The sequence below is a fragment of the Xiphophorus hellerii genome, chromosome 7 (genome assembly GCF_003331165.1).
Source record: "Xiphophorus hellerii strain 12219 chromosome 7, Xiphophorus_hellerii-4.1, whole genome shotgun sequence".
In the NCBI taxonomy this organism is placed as follows: Eukaryota; Metazoa; Chordata; class Actinopteri; order Cyprinodontiformes; family Poeciliidae; genus Xiphophorus; species Xiphophorus hellerii.
The window spans coordinates 22,794,548-22,815,934 of NC_045678.1; the positions used below are offsets into that span (position 1 = coordinate 22,794,548).

General features: G+C 34.8%; 2 protein-coding genes across 10 annotated transcripts in view; both read left to right on the forward strand.

The window, feature by feature from the left end:
- Positions 1–17,755, forward strand: part of LOC116723418 (LIM and senescent cell antigen-like-containing domain protein 1) — a 37,214-nt gene extending 19,459 nt beyond the window's left edge. For 4 of the 8 annotated variants that reach the window (XM_032568289.1, XM_032568292.1, XM_032568288.1 and 1 more), the window contains exons 2-11: positions 4,267–4,426; positions 6,871–6,937; positions 7,048–7,168; positions 8,643–8,792; positions 9,264–9,414; positions 11,648–11,740; positions 12,505–12,553; positions 12,677–12,752; positions 13,865–14,052; positions 16,110–16,241. In XM_032568289.1, coding sequence (XP_032424180.1) covers positions 4,267–4,426; positions 6,871–6,937; positions 7,048–7,168; positions 8,643–8,792; positions 9,264–9,414; positions 11,648–11,740; positions 12,505–12,553; positions 12,677–12,752; positions 13,865–14,009 — 1,012 coding nt within the window. In that variant the 3' untranslated portion in view covers positions 14,010–14,052; positions 16,110–16,241. The other 4 variants (XM_032568286.1, XM_032568287.1, XM_032568291.1 and 1 more) reach the window with 4 other exon arrangements.
- Positions 17,756–19,410: 1,655 nt separating this feature from the next.
- Positions 19,411–21,387, forward strand: part of ranbp2 (RAN binding protein 2) — a 33,797-nt gene continuing 31,820 nt past the window's right edge. For both annotated transcript variants that reach the window (XM_032568282.1, XM_032568284.1), the window contains exon 1: positions 19,411–19,615. In XM_032568282.1, coding sequence (XP_032424173.1) covers positions 19,544–19,615 — 72 coding nt within the window. In that variant the 5' untranslated portion in view covers positions 19,411–19,543. The remainder of the gene's footprint in view (positions 19,616–21,387) is intronic.

Consider the following 21,387-nt stretch of genomic DNA (forward strand, 5'->3'; position numbering starts at 1 on the left):
GTTGACACCTCAGTTGCAATAAGGAAGTTTGCTGTGCTTAAAATGATTGTTTTCCTGCCTCAATATTCTCATAAAATGTTCTTTTCTCACTATGCCATCTGCTTTTTAGAGTGCACCACTCCATCCTACAGCAAAACATAATATTCCCCTACTGATACTTAGAGTCTGTGACGCAATAAATCCAAGACCTCATTAGAAAAATGAACTACTGTGCTTTTAACAATATATATTTCTCACAAACTACAACAAAATGCATGGCATTGTAGAATTGGGTCATTTTGTGATGTAATGAGGGTAGCTCAGAATGTAAACAACCAATTATCTGCAGTTTTGGAGGAAGAGGTTACATCGAGTGATCAAGTGATTATATACTGTAATTGTGGGCAGTTGTAGATTTTTTAAGAGCGGTATTTATGCTCTTTTGGGTTATGTTTGTTCTGACATCCTGAACAATTATAGTTATCTAAACAGACGGAAAAGAAATTACTTTTTGCATTTTTAGCAACATCACAACAGTACCTGAAATAAAAATTTATAATTTGCTGAGGTAGGCACGCCAACTAAAGGTTAGTTGCACTAACCCTAAAGCACTAATCATAAACTGTAATGGCACTAACGCTAAAGAACTACACCCACATTTAGTGGGAGCTAATGCTAAAGCACTAACTTCAGTTCAAATTATATCTGCCTTTGAAACATTACATTTAATTTTAATTTATATATTATACTCTATTGTATTTATGTTTATATTTTCTTTTATTGTGTTGTGTATGTTTCGTCATTGAAATAGTGTAAAAAAAGAGAGAATAGTGAGGAAACAGAACTGCTCCACATACTTCAAAATAAGATCATGAATATCAACATCTAACTACCAGAATAATTTTTACAGTCAATAATCAAAAACACAGATTTTGATCTTTATTCAATTAAAAATTTACAAAACAGCAAAGGAAATCAGAGATTTAGAATTTATCTGGAAAAATTAATTTAGGTGAAGCTAAGTGCGCTAACAGTTAGCGCTGTTATTAGCCCACTGCTGACAATTTCTAACTGTTCAAGGTATTTGGTTTATACATTTTTTTTGGACCCCTGGAAATGCGTTTCAGCTGACATGTGAATCTGGAGGAGCAAATGTTCACACACACTGTCTTCACAAAGCAGAAAAGCAGCAATTACAATTGGACAATGTGCTGACTTTACTGCAAATCAAAAGTTCAAAGCGTAAAGAATGACATACTGATGCCATATGGGAATTCAGGCTGAACAGGTTTTTGCTTCAAGAAGATGCTTCTCTCATACTTTTTCTTGCTGGCTTCATCTATTTTTTGTTCCTCCTGTTGATACAGCATATTATTTATACAAATACATGAACCAAAAAAGAAAACACATGGATACGTTACAAAGCAAAGCTCTAAGCAGGCTTTTTACTTCCTGTTACCTTGTAAACTCTTTCCAGGTGCCAGTCTTTAGAGTTGTGAGCACATAACTCTTTGCTTTCTTTCTCTACCTCATGTGTGAATTTAATTTAGACTCGTGAAAGCAGCTTTTGAGCAGATCCCAACAAAAACAAAGCCAAGAGATATGGAAAATTGGATTAAATTTAATTAGAAAAGGCCTTTCTTTCCCAAGCTATATAAATGTGTTCAGTTTGGCTATGGGTGCTGTTAAAGGCAGATATGAGGGTGGAAATGCCTGAGGGATGTATCACTTCCTCACACAAATCCTTCGGACAGGGCAGGGCTGTCAATGTGTTTGATATCAGTCCAAACGGGCCAGAAGAAAAATGTGTATGTGATAATCCCGCTGCAGACTGGACACATCTTGCCTCAATGTGGTATTTTTACAGAGCATGCCAGCTAAACACCATTTATATGATATAAATGCTTCATAAAGCTGCCGTTGTTTACATGTTGATGTTTAGAGCATAACCCAGAAATGAGAACAAATGGATTGTGCTGTTGGACTTCTTTGAGATAAAGTCAGCATAACTAAGTAAACATTACCAGATGGTTTCACGTTGTGATGATCCTCCGTGGTCTTGTGTGTTTATGTGTGTTGCCTTCACACACTGTGCTATTTTGACCTTTTAGAAAGCAGGAAAGCCAGGATTGTTCCTCCAATTCCCCTTTCTCTGTGTTTTTCATATCAACATCTCTCCCTGCTTCATATTTCTACCTACATCCAGTTTATCGGGTATTAAACTGCAGAGCAGGGACATCTATCTGGATTTTTTATTCTTATTACAAGCGTTCAAGTATTTAGATTTAATGTCACCATTATCAAAGGTCATCTCTTGTTTTTTAATGGAAATACTTATAAGAAATGAGGTTTTACAGCCCTTTGTGCTCATGATTGACATTGCAATTGCAAAATTTCCTAATATTATGCAGCTGTAATCAAAACAACTACTTGGGCAACCATATTAGCATTAAAGAGCTGTGAGAAAGCACAAAGGCAGTGCAATAAATGATATTGCACAATATCTGTTGTTGATGTGAAGATAATTAGTAACTGTTATGATGTTATTATCAGATGTTTTTAAAAACCGTTTTTATTGCCTGATGGACTCCAGTCAAAAACTCCAACAGTTTTGATTTTACATCAGTGGTAAGGTTTTGATAAGTTTGTCATTAAATGCGATAAAATTCAAAAGAAGAAGATGAGCATGGCTAAAGCAGTGCTAGGCTAAAGTTTTTCCAAAACAGTTGCAGCTTCAGTTTTCTTTTACATTCTATACAATTTTTTCTCAGTCTTTAACTCAGCACACATTTTCACATTTTAAAGTAAACAGAGCCAAAACTAATGGAGACAAATGCAAAACAAATAAACAAAAGAACCACTCCTGTGCTTTGGAAACCTTGTTTTCTTTCATGAGATAAAATAAAAATTTTCATCTAGATGGGAGACACAAACTCAGAAAAAAATCCCTCCTATCTGGGTTAGCATTTACATCTCAAAGATTTCTTAGAACGATGAACCATATTGTTAACATTTTGCTTTTGTAACAGAGTTGGGCCAATCAGAAACCTCCCCAACACTAAGAAAATCCAAGGCCTGTTTTTCTTTTTTACAGTAAGAAAATCAAAGTTTTTTTTATTTGCTTCATCAAGATCATCATTGATTCATGTTATTGTTTTATCTATGTTTGATCTGTTGATCTTTCTGCTCTGCTGTTTTGGCATTTCAAATTTTTTAAAATATAATTTTACCACCTCTTTACCTCCTTAAAACATTCAGCGTTGTTACACAACTAGTGTCATGAATTATGTTACAGGCATAGAGTCTGAGTCCATGTTAGCTAAAAAACATTAGCGTAATGAAATTACGCTAATGTTTTGTGTAGCGTGCTTGGGTAGAGTGATATTGTGATAGTAAATTCAAAGCCATGTAAACAAAAATCTTAAGCGAACAACAGTCATCCAGAGTTGTTTTTATATTTCTATTTTTAATTATTTATTTCAAACAGGTTTTTAAAAAAACAAAAGAACAAGCAACCAGTATGTCAGAGAAAAACCTGTTCATACATACGCAAAAAGAAAATGCATATACCAGGACTTCGATCTGGAATCCTTACTTATTTTATTCTAGTTAAATAATCTACTTCATCCACTCTGTTTGTTTTATTACAGACTGAAAAGAGTCATAACTTCCGATCATAAAAGTTCATACTTGTTGGGCTTGTTTCTTGTGTGTCAGATTTTGAGATTTTTATTTCTAAATGTTAGAAAATATTACACCCATCCCTGTTGATATATTACCGAACATATTTTACTGTGATAAACATATTTTATCTGATCAACGTTAATCCTACACGCTGTTTCATCCCTGTCATGTAATCTTAAATCCAATTTAAAAGCCAATGTTTGTCCTCATACCTCAGATTTGATTAGCAGCAGCTTCTTGCTGTGCCAGAAGGACAACATGCAGGTTTTCCTCCTCGCTGAGCCTCCCACCCTGATGAACCAGAACCAAAATAAACCTGGAAACTCTTACATCACATGTTCCCTCTCTCCTGTCTCTCTCAGTTTAATCTTCCAGCTGTTATCATGCTGTGGGAAATGTGGCAACAACTTTTTAAACAATGTTTTATGTGTCCTGGCGTGACCCAAGTTATTGTCCTATCCAAACTTTTACGCCTGGGTTAAATCAACTTACACCAAACCTATAAACCGAGATAAATCATTCATTTTTATTTAAAATTATGCCCTTTTTGCATGATTTCAGTGCATTTTGCCCTGATTTTCTTTTTTTCATGTTTGTCTTCAGCAACATGGCCAACGCCCTGGCCAACGCCATGTGTGAACGGTGCAAGAGCCGCTTTGCGCCAGCGGAAAAGATAGTGAACAGCAACGGGGAGCTTTACCATGAGCAGTGCTTCGTCTGTGCGCAGTGTTTCCAGCAGTTCCCAGAGGGACTCTTCTATGAGGTAACTTTATATGCCCTGATAAATTAATAAAGACATGCATGAGGCAATAACTCTTAGATGTAAGCTCTCCCTGAGGCTAAATCACCAGATGCTGTGTAGCACACTTCCTATCTGCGCTGCATGAGTGTTTTTATAGAGCTGTAAAATTAAATGGATTTATGTTTTTGCTTTTTTTGTCACACTTAAATGTTTCAGATCATCTAACAAATTGTAATATCAGATAAAAGTAAATACAAAAAGCAGTTTTTAAATAATTTCATTTAAAAGTGACCTATTATTCATCCTTGAACATGTTACAATAGGTCTATGGGGTAAACAAAACATGTTGTTACATTTTACACTCGTTTAGACAACGTTTACACTCGCATTTGAAAATGTCTGTAACAGATGTGCAATTATACAACTGTACATATTTGAAAAGCAGAAGTGGGGCCTCCTGGACAACCAAGAAGAATGCAGCAAGTGGTTTCTGGATGGTAAAATCAACAATCAAACACTTTGCCTTTTCCAGCAGCCATTGTAGAGCAAAATCAGCCAGGTAAATGTTTTTGGGTTGCTAGGTAACAGGCTGGGCTTTGCTCAGGTTGCTAGGTAACTGGCAGTGCCTGCTGATTTGTGATGTTACATTCTAAAGGTTTTTGAAACGATTCATTTTCCAGACAAAAATAAAAACATTAACTTATTGCCAATTAACGACTGTGTGTTTTTTTAAGCACTTTGGTTGTTTTTAGAAGCAGTAGAAACCCAAATGGATGTATAAAAATAAGCAAAATGTGAATTTCACATGATTTTCCTCTTTAAGGTAAAGAGAGTCATGTGAAAAAAATCTATTTTACACTAAACGCAATTACTGGTTTTGTGTTTGGAATAACTGGACCAGTTTTCTTCCACATTGAATGATTTTTAAGCTTTCATAAACTCTGCAAAGTCACTCTTCATAAACTGAACAAAATATGGTTAATCACAGTTAATCACAAAATGTGAAATGTGAATACCCCTTTTTCCTTAATCAATGAAATAATCATTTTGAAACTGCTTTTTGTGTTTATGTAGGTTATCATTGGCTACTATTGAAATATTTTGGATTGTTTTAATCACAATGTGTAATACGAAGGAGTATTAATGCCAGGGTAAGAGAAAAAAATTTAACTATTCAAATAAAGTCATGATATTACATTAAAAAAGTCAGAATATAACAAGAATAAAGTAATTCCCCGGTAAGTCGAAATAATACAAGAATAAACTCAGAATATTACCGGAATAAAGTCACAAAAATACAAGAAAAAGAGTTGTAGTAATACAAGAATAAAGTCAGAATAATATGAGAATAAAGTTGCAATATTACCAGAATAAAGTAGTAATAATGCAAGAAAGAAGTTGTATGACAAAGTGGAAATAATACCAGAATAAACTCATAATATTACCAGAATAAAATTTTAATACTTTGAAGTGGTAATTTTATAACAAAATAAATGATAAATAATAAATTATAATAATTATAATAAACTGAAATGAGGAATTTTGACCATATTTTGAGGTTAGAATTTGGTAATCAAAATGTTGCTTTCATTAAAACAACTTATTTCTAGTAATTTGAAAACTTTCTCTGGTATTATTGTTACTTTACTGTCATAATATTGTTGCTTTACTCTCATAATTTAAAATATTATGATAATATGTGCAGTTAGTATAAAACAACATGTAGAAAACTCTTTGGCACACAAATGTTCTGCAGCAAATATAAACCAATGCTTAGTTTTCACCTGATAGGCTGAGAAGTAAACCAAGGTGATCGCAACCTTTAAACAGTGTTGAATTATTAACAGCTGCTTTTCCAAGAAACTATTTCTGCACAGATGTTGAAACAAGGCCAGATGTTTCTCAGATTCCCCGAACAACACAAGACCTCTAATGCGAACCACACAACCTGATCAATAATCAATACACATTAAAGACAAGGAGATCAGTTTTTCCTTCCCTTACTGTTCATGTTGCTATAAGTACACAGAGATAAAATGACATCCAGGAAACATCCACAGCTGCAGTTAATCTGATGACAAAGATCAAACTAATCATTTCCTTCTTCATGTTCAGATGTTTTGCTGTGAAATTATTCACTTTTTCCTCTGTAATTATCCCCACTATTTGTATTTTATATCACTATTTTGTGATTAAATATCGCTTAAACCCCATGTATATCGAACATTGTCTATATCCATGTCTGACTATATATTTGCATGCCATCATGAGCAAACATCAATAACTTTTAACATGTTAAAATGCATATATATACTGTATGTATATATACATATATATATATATGTGTTAAAAATATTTAATGTAACCATTTTGTTGCCTGTTTAAAATACACTTCAACACTTTATGCTGGAGTTAAAGTGAGAAACTTTTGAATTACAACACCAGTAATATATTTGTTTTGACAGTTTGAAGGCAGGAAGTACTGCGAACATGACTTCCAGATGCTGTTCGCTCCTTGTTGCCATCAGTGTGGTGAGCATAAACCTTTCTTCTTGTACAAAACCAAATGAGAACAGACCTGGATTTTAAGATCCAAATTGCTTCATTGCTGTTGTTTCTGTAAACGTTTGTTCTCCTCTCAGGTGAGTTCATCATTGGCCGTGTGATCAAGGCGATGAACAACAGCTGGCACCCCGAGTGTTTCTGCTGTGACCTTTGCCAGGCTGTTCTCGCAGATGTTGGATTTGTTAAAAACGCCGGACGGTCAGTGTTAGTTCAGTCGTTAACTCTCATATTTAGTGTATATTTAGCTTGGTGGGTGCGAATGTTCCCATAAAAATACCTCTGTATTTAAACAAGAGAATTTACCTAAACCTTATAACACAATTTAACTTTTTATTTTAAAAAATCAGAAAAGCTATAATTCTTTCTACTGTTGCTAAAATAATGGTTATTGATATTTACATTTTGATTCATATGGTGAGCAAGAGAATAAAGGTTTTGAAAATCAGTCCGGTACTCAGTTCAGTAAGTAATTGATTTAATCAGTTTATTTTAACTGACATAAAGTTAGCGCTCATGTCACGTCACACGTCCGTGAACTTTGTCTTTGCTGGCAGTTGCCATGGAGTTGCTATGACAACAATAAACAAGCCACAAACTTAGAGCTAGCTTTCGCCTCGTTCCCAACTTATACAAATAATATAAGTAAATGACAACTATGACTCGAACACAGTTTGTGAGTACTCCACCTCTGTGTAATATTAAGAAAAATATCAGTGATATTTACTGTAGTACTTACTGCCGAACTAGCAAAATTAGCTTAGCTAATGTAGCTTTTAGCTGCTATCTAACACGTACGTGTAGCCTACGTGTATGTTACTATTTTATACATACTCTGCCTGTCACCAGAACTTTGTTATTCACACGAAGACTTCCTAAGTCCTTTACAAATCCGTTTAAACATTGTTTGTATGCGTTCGTGAACTTCAGGCTGCGAAACTCATCCATGGTCAGAAAAGCTATAACGAAGTAGTTAACTAGATCGGCAGCTTGTCCACATCGTCTGATATATTTTCCTTCTCTGTCTCATACGGGTCAATCCCGACAGCAGCGATTTTGTTCATGTATCCTTCTCTTGCACATTGGTCAAAAGTGTCCATATATTTTCTTTTTGTTGGTCTCGAAGCCATGTGTCCGCTGTGCATTGCGCATGCGTGTGGGAACTATGTATAGATTGTTTTAAAAAAGTAACCTGTGCTGGAAGATTAGAGCTAATTATAGAATAAACACCCCCTAAATGTATTGGTAGTTTTTAATAATAGGTGCTGATTGCTTTGAATATTATACTGTTTATACCTTCTGGATGCTCAACTCTTTATAAACAGAAACTGTGTTTTAAGATGATCTTAGATGAGCTTAAGATGAGACTATTATGTGCTCCAAAAAATAGTCCAATTAATCCTTAATGTCCTCCACCACATTAATAGAATGACTTTAATGTGCTATTAACTTTTAGTGGCTATTAACTGTATAAAACATTGGTGTAAGAAGTTGTTACTTTATTACTGGTTTGTATCCAGTACTGACTGTTCGGCTTGAAATGGCCCTTGACTTTCATCTGATATCACTCTGTACGTCAAATAACCTTAAGAAATTAAAATTTTCAACCTTATTGATCCCACAAGAGACTGAGTTTCTAATCAAAATTGCCCCTCTATTTTTCTTCTGTCTGTAGGCATCTGTGTCGCCCCTGTCACAACAAGGAGAAAGCCCGTGGACTGGGAAAATATGTCTGTCAGAAGTGTCACGCCATCATTGACGAGCAGCCGCTGCTTTTCAAGAACGACCCCTATCACCCAGATCACTTCAACTGCACCAACTGCGGGTAAACACACAGTCACAAGCAAAAATGAGTGAGAGGGCTGCATGATGCAAGAGACAATTAATGTGAATTTCATTGAAATTTCTCATGCATGCAGGCAAATGTCAAAGTTTTAGCATTTAAATACAAATTTTAGAGGATATTAACCAAGATTTTAGGGTTAGTGTCATAAATCTTTGCTTCGTTTTTCTAAAAATATATTTTGAAGAAAATCTCAATTGATTGACTAAAACCTCGATACTACCATCTAGTGGAAAGGTTAGGCAACTGTCTTTGTAGGCATAAATAATTTGCACCCAAGTACCAGAAAATAGTTGAAAATCTTGGTAAATATTCTACTTCTTTGAACATAAATGTGACTATTCCTTACAATTTATGTCAATATTTTTTTTCTGTAATAGAAATTGCATTACTATGTCAGTTCAGCTGAGTTTAATGCCATTAAACCTCCTGAATTGTTTGAAATCTCTGCAGTAAGGAGCTGACAGCGGATGCTAGGGAACTGAAAGGCGAGCTCTACTGTCTGCCCTGCCATGACAAGATGGGCGTCCCAATCTGCGGGGCCTGCAGGAGACCCATCGAGGGCCGCGTGGTCAACGCCATGGGCAAGCAGTGGCACGTCGAGGTGCGAATTTTAAAGAATTATTCCACCTAAAAATTCAACAGGTAGCAAATAGGGATGCAAATTATCGATTAACGAGTTAATCTAAAGATGACTGGTCTTATCAGTCGACTTACGATTAATTGATAAGTGTCAATTTTGTCTTGTATGAAAAGAGCTGGTCGTCTTTCCATAACCTGAAGGGCTTCATTTTTCATAATGTACTGAGTTCGAAGAGGAAAACATTAAATTTTAACATTATTTTGTGTCAAATGTATTAAAAAGTGATTAAATAAACAGGAAATTTCGCTCTGTCACATTACTAAACTTGGACATATTTATAAAATACAACAAAACACTAATCTCTTAAGTTGCTGAAAGGAAAAATAAGATCAAAAGTATAAAATATGAACAGATGTTCATACAGAAGTACAATTTGTGGTTGCTCTTGAAGGAAAGTTAAAACTTTGCTCAATGAATGAAATTTCTGAAAAGTTAAACACTTTCTACTTTAAAAGCTGTGGAAATGTCCACCTTTTTTCTAGAAAGTATGCAGACTTATTCTAAAATTTTCTGAGATTTTGTTGAAATTTATTCCTCTTTCTTTTGTTTCTATCTACACTGGCCCTAATGTGGCATCTTTGCTCCGCCATGCAGCTCTGCTGAATCCGTGTTATTAAAACTACACTTAAAGAGCTTGTCATGTGTTAATATTTCAAAACAAAACTGCAAAAGTTGCATTTTGCATCCCAAACCGGACTGTTTCTCTTTCCTGTTTTGGAATAGCTGCCATCTTTAATTCCATATGGTTAATAATTAGGTTTAAGAATGACCACTGGCGCCCTCTGCTGGATGGCGGCCAAACTACAACACTAAAAGAAGGTCTGAGCGAACGCTTTTAGTTAATCAACTGGAAGTCATTTTAATCTAATAAACGATTAATTGACAATTAATTATAACTCGATTAATCGTTTGCACCCCTAGTAGTAATATAGAAGTTGGAGAATCATTCACATTGTACTACGAAGTCATTACTTATTAAAAACAGATTTATGTCTGTAGGCTTTAAGCGTCTGTCATGAAAAATTAATCAACTTAATTCTTTTTCCCAGTTTTTCAAATTCATAGTCCGTTTCTCTGTTTTCCTCAATGTTTAGCATCATGTGTGTACTGTGTGTGAGCGCCCGTTTCAGGGCCACCCATTTTACGAACGAGGCGGCCGTGCCTATTGTGAGAGACACTTTGACATGGTGAGGGAGGGGCTGTGCACCTGTTTGAGTGTTGAATGCTGCCCGTCTCCCTGCCTGACTGAAATTAACCAGCCTTCATGCAGGGTTTACTGTAGATAGAATAGAATAGTACTTTATTAATCCCACAGTGGGGAAATTTACTTGTTACAACCATCGCAGTAAAAAAATATGCCCCAGTAAATATCAAAATATCTAAAACCAATAAGTACTTACAGATAAATTATAAATTTAAATTAAATTGAAACCTAAAAATCTGTGTGATTTTTAAATACAGAAATACAGAATATGTTCTTTTGTATTTTCATTGCACAACTTTATAGCGCTCACATGCAGTGACATAAAGGTCACATGTGATTTATTGCACATTTATATTTTAGGAAAACATACTGGTTCATATTTGTTGTAAAGAATAAAAAGCTGACTAATATTGTCTACTTTTTATAACTTAGGCACTTTTTAAAGATTTAATTGGAGGTTTATTGTTAGAGGGATAATCCATTGGCGAATAAGTCACCAAGGAAAAAATGCTTTATACCAAAGTATTGCTCACAGAGATAAATTGTACAACTTTAAAACTGTTATGGGTCTTAACTAAAACTGTAAATCCAAACTAATATGGAGAATGTTTCAAATAAAGCAAATGTAGATATAAATACCTCGTACAAAATAGATTTTTAATGTATTTGTTGCTTTTGTTGTTTTTATTTTACTATCTTCCTAGGTACTGTTAAATTTTCCTTTTTCCTAGTTTATTTATTCACAATTTATTAGTCAGCAGAATATTTTAAATCGTAGGTGATTTTCTCATTTTGAAAGAACAATTTACAACTTCTATTATTAATATTTCTCCAGTCCCTGTGCGGATGCATCAGCAGCACATCTGGAATGAACTTTGTTGTTTTTTGGCCTCATAGTGTAACATAATAATAATGTACTGATGAGTGTGATGATGTCACTGACTGACTTATGCACTAACCATGTGTGCTGGCCTTGGGTTGTGCTTGCAGCATTTTGTGTGTGCTAAGTGTGAGAAACCCTTCCTGGGTCACCGTCACTACGAGCGCAAGGGCCTGGCTTACTGTGAGACGCACTACAACCAGGTAACAAACACAAACAACCAGGTAACAAACACACTAAACCAGGTAACAAACACACTATAACCAGGTAACAAACACAGTACAAACAACCAGGTAACAAACACAAACAACCAGGTAACAAACATACTATAACCAGGTAACAAACACAAACAACCAGGTAACAAACACAACCAGGTAACAAACACACTAAACCAGGTAACAAACACACTAAACCAGGTAACAAACACACTATAACCAGGTAAAAACACAAACAACCAGGTAACAAATACACTAAACCAGGTAACAACTATAAACAACCAGGTAACAAACGCACTATAGCCAGGTAACAACTATAAACAACCAGGTAACAAACACACTATAACCAGGTAACAACTATAAACAACCAGGTAACAAACACGCTATAACCAGGTCAAATTAAACCTATTATAAGAACTGAGAACTTTTTAAACTGAAAAAGTGACTTTTTAACATGTGGGTGTTTTGGGATACAATCATCAACTTTTCTAAGCCATAGCTTTCTAAAATAATCATAAGAATTGAACCAATAATAAATCTGTAATTAAAACTAATCTGATTCTGCCATTTTATCATCAATAATTGAAGTTTAATGTTACTGTAATTTCTTGGGTTTATTCTTTCAGATGCATTGTAATCCAGCACCCTTTTTTGTTTTTAAGTTTTATGAAAACAGCATGTTGGGTGAACCATGACAAAATAAAAAAACAAACATTTTGCTACGTTGCTAATCTTCTGTTTCTGCCTCTTAGCTTTTTGGAGACGTTTGCTATCACTGCAATCGTGTCATCGAGGGAGACGGTGAGGAAATTCTCTTTAGCACTGTCATTCTGAATCGATGTGTTTGATCAAATTAGTTATAGTTTGTGCAGTAAATCAGAAGAATGTGTTTATAATCTGCCCTCTGTGACTGTTTATTTCCAGTGGTGTCTGCCCTCAACAAGGCCTGGTGTGTCAACTGCTTCGCCTGCTCCACCTGCAACACCAAGCTCACTCTCAAGTAAGTTACACGTTTTATCGACACACAAACCGTTCAGACGCTCTTTATTCAGAGGTTTATACAGCTGTTAATCACTGATTAATGATCAGAACAGGAAATAAACCGCATCTCATTGAATTTAAATTATCATCAAGTTAAGTCATTTTTATCTGCTTCAAAAAGTGACACCCTTATGTGTCATTGCACACAAATTATACATTTCTAGCAGGGTTGAAACAATTAATTGTATTAATTGTGATAAATCAATTATTCAAGTAGTAACTAATTTATCAATTGATTAATCATTAACTGGATTACAGAGATTCAAAAACAAGCTAAAAGAACAACCTATTCAGAGTAGCAATTAAGCCAAAATTGTGGGAAAAAATATAGACAGTTTGCTTTTAAAATTAAACAAAAAAACCTTAAAGTGGCAGTTTTTGTTTAAAAAGTATTTCGATTTTTTTAATACAATATCAAATTTGTCTAAGAAACTAAACATTTAGTATTCCACTATAATGATCCACTATAATATTCCACCATGATCACCAAAATATAACAGAAATAAATGCTTTTAATGTTTAAATGCTCCATAAGTAATCTATATAATTTTCACTCATTTACTGGAATTTCTTAATTGTAATATATTTAATGACATTTCTTCTAAGTTATTCAGATTCACCTATGTTAACAATAATCTTCACCATATTTCTGTACATTTATAACTATGTTTTAGTTATTATTTGTAGCAATAAATGAAGAATGAGCTTTCAAACCAGTATTATTGTTTTATTTAATTTGACTTTGGAGCACTGTTTTCCATCCTGATGTGACCCTCCCTGGTTGCATTTGTACTTTTTGACATTAATATAAATATAAGTTCATGATTTACACCAGGGGTTTTCTTCTTTGCATGCTCTTCAGTTGTCAGTCTTGCCACTGAGACTTATTTTGCTGCTTTGAATCATTATTTTCAGTCTTATCTTTACTTATTTCTAATCTGTCTGTTGTCTTTTCTTCCATCTCTCCTGTTGCTTATTTCTCTTTGTCCTCTCTGCTGTCTCCAAACACTTCTTTTTCCTCCTGAACTGCTTTCTCTGCCGTTCATCTCTCTATCATCCCTGCTCTGTCAGGGATAAATTTGTTGAGGTGGATTTGAAGCCTGTGTGCAAACACTGCTTCGAAAGACTCCCAGACGATTTGAGACGCCGGCTGGCCAAGCGTGAACGTGACTCAAAAGAGAAGAAGAAGAAACCGCTGATACCCATGTGTCTTTGATACTCTCTTGCTCTCTGTCCTCCTGGCAGCTGTTCCTCCTTTGGTCAGTTTTGATCTTCCTTCAGTTTTCTGCTTTTCCTGACATATTTAACCCTAAAACCTCTCTAACACTTATTGAAGCAGAGATTTGGCTTAGTTCAGTGACGTAATACTGAAATGCTTTTCCCGCACGTGACCGCCTCTAAGCAGGAAATGAAGATCAGCATTTGGACCAGAACTTGCTGTGCAAACAACAGAATCAGAATCAGTTGCAGGCTGAAGGGAATGCTTTGTTTCCTGGTTCCCCGGTTTGTCTGGTGTTAGGAGTAAATCCTTAATCACATCCGACAGCTTTCGGCCATCATCTGAGCAAATCTAAAGCTTCCTCTTGTTGCTATGCGTGACCCAGTCCTGATAGCGTAAATACTGTAGGAACGGCTGAGTGAAAACAAAAGCTGGAAAAAATCAATCCAAGTGCCTGAAAACCACCCCACCGTTTTTTTGATCACTTATTGACTTTTAGTTTCTAGAAAATTAATTGTTTCAAAAATCCTACTGTTTGTTAAATCACATTCCGTTCCCTAGCAACCCCAGACCAGTCCAGCCCGTCTGATAGGTTTATTTTGTCACAACCTGCAAAGAATCAGCCAGAGACAGAGATTAGGTTTCTTTTGATTTCTTTTCTGCAGAATAGGAGAATTGAGAACAGACGCGACGAATCGCTGTCAAACACTGTCTGGACTCAATTCTGCCAGTTCTTTCTTTGCATTTCTCTTTATTGTATAGAAAAAGGAGGTTGGGCTTCTCTTCACACAGTCACACAGAGAATTGACCAACCGTCTTTACATTCTGGAACCTCTCATGGACATGCCCTTATAAGGGCATGTGGCTGACCACAACTAATCAGTTACATATGGAACTAATAACACATGAATGTTTAACGTTTTTAGCTTCTAAGCAAACATCCTAAACAAAGTTAATAACATACTACAAAAGAAAGAGAAGTTAAGTAAATATAAAAAGAAGAATAATATGAGAGTAATAATAAAAAAGAATAATATGAAAAGATAACTTGTAAAATAAACTCATGAGTAAATGAACAGGAGGATAATTTTCCTAACACCGTCACCTAGCAACCCTAGCGGAACTCTAGTACATTTGGCAGTTGGTTCTGAAAGGAGCTCAGAATAGGCAGAACTGTTCAGACTAAAGTATCATTATTATAAAATATTTTGTTCAAAAGATGTAATAAACATGTTTTGTGAAGCTCATAAACCAATGCTAACCTGTTAAAGGAAGAAAATGTCACCTTTGGGAAAAGGAGGAGAATGATTTTAAGGAAGCAATGAAGACTGCTAATCTTAAAACACAAAATGTTGCCATGTATTTTTGGTCTAGTTGCTAGTGAAAATATCTTAGCACACCTGAAATAAGATTAAACGTTTCAGTAACATAAAGGAATTTGTTTTAAGTCAACAATTTCTTAATATTGAGTAGATTGGCAGATTATTTCACTTATTACATGGGAAAATTGTACTTTTTCATCAATATTAAGAAATTTTGACTTAAAACAAGCTCCTATGTCTTGCTAAAAAGTTACTTATAAGTTAGTTTTCTCTTAGATTTAGTTTTTTTCTGTGTATGTACTGTAGGTGCTAGGGCTAGGTGATGTGGCTTAAAAATAAAATCCCCCTTTTTTTCAGACTAGATCCAATATCTGATTTAAAATAATTTTTTCCTACCTTTCTTTACTAAAAAATCAATTTTAAATGACAGAAGATATTTTCAAAAAGTGGTTTTTATTTCAATCATCCCTTCTGTGTGTTGAACGATGGAATATCAGAGCCAGGCTACATTATTTTTTGTTGAATTACAAAAACAAAAAAAGTCATAGAATTAAAGACGCAATTTTACGAGAAAAAAACGTCTTAGTGTTACAAGAAAAAAATCGTTTTAATGAAAAGATTTAATTATCATTTATTAATTCTTTACAATAATTCCATTGCTTGCCAAAAGATTTACTGAATGTGCCAAAAAAGCAGCCAAAAACCAGCAACGTTTTTGTACCACTAGATGCTTTATTGCTACAGGACTACAACTGGTTATGTTTTCACCCCGCAGGAACAAGTTTGTGGAGTTCGACATGAAGCCGGTGTGTAAGAAGTGCTACGAGAAGTTCCCGTTGGAGCTGAAAAAGCGGCTGAAGAAGCTGTCCGAAGCTGCTGCACGGAAGTGAACCGACGATTAAGCAGCTGAAGGAGATGAAACCCTGAGGTGGCCGACCCCATGACCCCCTCACCTGTAGCCCCACACCTGCAAAGTGCCTTGATTTCATCCTCCTTAAACTGGTTTAGCTTCGCTCGTCAAGTGTCTTCTTGCATAAATTCTGTCTTTATACATTCACTTGTTTCACTGCGATTTACATTATATGTTCTATATTTAATAAACTATAAGAGACCTGGAAATAAGACTGAAAAGCTGTTCTGGCAGGTTGTTTAATCTGTTATCTGAAGCCAAAATCGCCTCCTGTTAGAATAATAATACATAAACTTAAAACAAGCTAAAGAAATATGTTTTATTAAATGTTTACACACAACACAATAAACCGTTACAGGCGTTTTACTAAACTAAATGTGTATTAAGTTTGAAAGGTAAAATGACCACGTAATGAGAATTTGTGCTCCAGATAATGATTTTGTCTAACATGCATCTGGATTGAACGCAGTATTTTAGATGACACGTTGCAGAATTAATTTTAATTTTTCATATAACATGTCAACAGCTCTTAGTTTTATACTCACAGAGACATAATGACAGTTGTTATTGTAGAAAAAAGTAAGAAATATTTAATTATTAATTTATAAATTAATAAGAAATGTATAAATAATTGATTAACATGTTATCAAGCGTTTCTTAATATTAATTATTCCTGGTTATTAAGTCATACATAATGGACATTCAGTGACCTAATTCTTATTCGGTAATGAAAAATGCTTTGTTGCTGAAAAGTGCGATACAAATGAACTTGATGATGAAAATAATATCACAAATATTATAGTAATGAAATAAATCCCCAATTTTTTACCCACTCTTAATTAGTCGATTCATAATGCCAAAGCAGAAACCTGTGACTGTGCAGTCCACTCCAACATCTGAACCTCCACTTGTAAAAATCAGTTCTGTTGAAAACAAGTGCTGAACACATCAGGTGTCGCTGTCACAGGATTTAAGTTGCAGCAACTGCTGCCACATGGGTCTGCGTGCGCGTGATGCAACTTGTGGCATGTGCAGAGACCGGATGTGAGAGTCATGTTCGATGTTAAGAGCTTTTGCCTGTAAATCCAGTGAATGAAAGCGATCCTCTTAACTACTTCCTCAGCTCAGACTTGCTTTGCAAAACAAAGCAGCAGCCCTCTGTTTCAAAATAATTATTTATCCGTCGTATTTTACCTTGCAAGGCTTTGCTCTTCGTATTTTGATTCACTAGTAAAAAAAAAAAAAAACATTCCACTGTTGTTTTATGCAGAAGCACCCAATGGACTGGTTGTTGTTAGGCAGATCTTCAGCAGCACTATAAATACTCCAGGGTGTAGTTTTATTTGCCATGTTATACCATGTGTCAACTAGATTATGTTTTATGGAAAGACGCCTGTGTCGTACTGTATTTTTCCTCTGAAGACACACCAAAGTGCATGCTTTATGTTTTCCTTTACTGCTACCTAAAGTCCTTTACTGACACAATAAACACAATTTGCCCAAGCTTGAAATCCGTGTGGACTGGTGTTTTCTAGTGAAGAGCTTCTCATAATTTTTTAATTAGGATTATGGATTTATGGTGTACAGAAATGTGGTTATGTTCTTGAAACCTTTTATAAAGAAAAGATGCTTTCTTAAAAAGTAAAGTTTCTGACGGAAATCGTTTAAAAGGCCATTTCTAAGCAGATTTACTCCTTCTTTTTTTTTTTTTTTTTTTACCCCACCAGGTGCTCTTTTGTGGGCTCTAGTGTCCCTTATGTGATAGTAGGCTGACAGGAAACAGGGAGAGAGAGGGGGGAAGACATGCGGCAAATGTCGTCGGGTCCGGGAGTCAAACCCGCGACGGCCGCGTCGAGGACTCGAGGCCTCCAAATACGGGTCGCGCTAACCACTACGCCACCACGGCACGCCCCAGATTTACTTCTTTAAGTTACATTTTAAATTATATAGCTGCTAATGTCAATGCTTCTAGAAACTATCTTGGTTTTACTCGATGTTAGTGCTGTGTTTGAAATAGCTGATCATATTATAAATACACTGGGAATGTGCTAAAGGCAGAGACAACTGTGTTATTTGTTCATTATAAATCTGGGCAGATGAAATTCTGTCATGGTGTTCCTCTGGGAGCCATTCTCGGACCACTTTTTATGTCAAAATGTAGAATACCACATCTATGATGATGACACTCAGCTTTGAAGAAAAAAATATTCTTCCAATGGAAATAAATGAAATATATATTACATTTAACTTCCCTTTGGGATCAACTTAAATTGAATTTCAATAAACCACACTTTTTGCCTTTAACTTCAAAGTAAGTACAACCACATCCATCCACTGACTTTCACACAACAGCAGACTTTTATGCTACAAAATCTGCTTTTTATTCATTTATAAAACTAAATAGAGCAAGTATTTTCAATCTTATAGCTGTATGGACAATTTTATTAAATCAAGTCCAAATTTGCAAGATGAAAGCATATGTTTAGTTTTGATAGATAGATAAATCTTTATTGTCATTGTCACAAGAACAACAAAATTTAAAAAAATCTGTTTATCTATGTTTAGTTTTGGGTCTACAATGGTTTATCCATCTCTTTCTAACAAAATAGACAGACTCTTTTATTTGCTAAATCAAATATATTGCATGTTTATGTAACTGTGGTACAAATAAATAAAAATCCTATAGAATTTTGTGATTTTATTCTTTTGTCCATATATAAGAAGATGAAGGCGTATTTACATATAAAAATGGCACAAAGTCCAGACCTAAATATATTTCAAGACTAGAATTGCAAAAATGACCAAAAAAAATATTCAGAGAGGCTGGATACATAATTATGCTACATATGAACTTTTAATATTAATAAAATTTATGAACATCAAGCAGCAAAAGTCTAAACAAGGAACTGGTAATAAAACATTTTAAAAGTAGGAACAGAAACATTAAACATGTATTTGTTTAATGTTTCTGACTCTTTTATTGCTTCTTTTTTTTTAATAAACAGAAACACTCATAAATTTAGTGCAGGTTATAGAAATGTCTATTTACTTTATGTTTGGACTTCTACAATCTCAAACCTCTTTTAAAATACAGTGCGTCAGCGTGCGTAAGACCAATCTCCGCTCTGATTGGTCGGAAAGTCTGTTTCAAGTTTGCGCATGACAACGTAACGCGCTCTGCCATTTGACTGCGCATTATCACTATGGGGAGTTAACGTGATGTTAATGTCAGTGTTTCTTTTACGTTTCGTGAACTGTGGTTAGGTTAGCTCTTGTAGAAGTCTGTGACATTTGAAGCCATGAGGCGGAGTAAGGCTGAAGTGGACCGCTACGTTTCCTCCGTACAGAGTTCCTCTCCTTCACTCAAAGAGGTAAGGTAGTACCAGCGGCTAAGCATGCTAGCCTGCTCCCCCCGCTAGGTCTGAGCCGCATGTGACAGTCAGTCCGCGTTTAGCTTCAAACTTGGCTGTATTTTTTCCAAACACAGCTTGGAGTTTTGACTACGCGATCTTGTTACCAGTTTGTGTTTATGTTTGTTGTTGGTTGAACCTCTGCTGGCCGTCTCCGGCTAGCGGCACATGCTAGCAACCGGCTTTATGGGGAAGAAGTTAGCTTCAGAAACATAGCATCTGATTCGACGCTTAAGTAAGTAGCTAGTTTTCTGGTTTTAAACGAACTAGGGGTACCTTTTATAAACTGCAATTGAACAGTGTAAAACATATAACGATTTTAAATCTCAACATCTTAAGGTATTCTCTAAATTTCAAACGTTGACTGCCTAATGTAATCATAGTTATACATTATACAACTTGTTGACTAAGAGTCCTTTATTTACAGATCACTTCCTATTTATGAACATTCATTATTTCAGTGTAAAATAGTCCAGTTCAGCTTTGGCGTGTGCCAATTCTCTCAAATTTCTAACTCGAGCTGGTCAGTCATTGTCTAACTGTTGTAAAATAAGTGTTATAGCCCTTTATGTACTCTCCGAATCGGATGCCAACTTCGGTGTTATCGTCCTGCCTTGAAATGCGCGGTTGCCCGTAGGTTTCATAAAATAGCGCCAGCTTGTCTCGCATCACATTGATGACATCTTTACTATTTTTTTAGAGACCTTTTTGAAATATTAATTGATGCTGTAAATAACGACGATTTACTAACAGTTAAGCTTCACACAGGACGATGCAAAAAGCAGATCCAAAGTCCATCCCGGTGTGTGAAACGAAACTGGGCTTGACCAAGTTTTTCGTTTAAATAGTAAACCAGGATCAAGACGAGCTAACAACGTTTGCTTCCTTAACATCTACTGTAGAACAAACCAAAACAATTTATTTGCATGTATTGGCATGCCTGTTGGAGTCACTTTACTCTTCATTTTTAATTCTCAAAATACTTATAACTACAGTTGCATCGGAGTAAAATACTTTGTAGTAATAGTTATAATAGCTAAATTCTGCATGATGATTGAAAACGTGTTTTAACTGTTTAAAATAAACTGCAGCATTAACCTGTCCATTTCTCTTTTAGCTCTTTTAAGAGGATAAAAATATTTTCTTCTATCCTTCCTGTTTGGGTGTTATTTAACTTAGGGATAGAGGTGATGTCACACTGTGTGTGGGTTTAATAACTTTAAAACAGATAAAATTAGTTAAAAATGACACTTTTATTACTTTTTAATATCTGATGTTGCTGATTTTCTACTAAGACCTAAATAATTGTTTTGTTTTCCCTTCTCCACATAATGATCGGAGAATATTCTGGATTAATTGGTTTATTTGTTTATTTTATATATATATATATTTTTTTTATTTTTTTTTTTAAGTAATTGTGATGGATTCAAACAGGAATATTTAATGAATTATTTTTATCTGATTTATTTATGATTGATTCCTCAAATAATTTGTGTAATTAAAAAAAAACATTGCAACATTTAATAATGCTATCTTCTGTCTCAGAGCTTATGTGTCAAACCGATTATAAATAATGCATTAAAATATGAATAAAAATCTTTAAATTATTCTCTGTAAGAAACTACAGTGTTGCTTTACTGTTACTATTTTTATGGGCTTACAAATCTTTACTTCTCAGCTGACTGACTAGTTTTGTGTTTTCTTTTTCAGAATCAATCTGAAGTTATAGATTC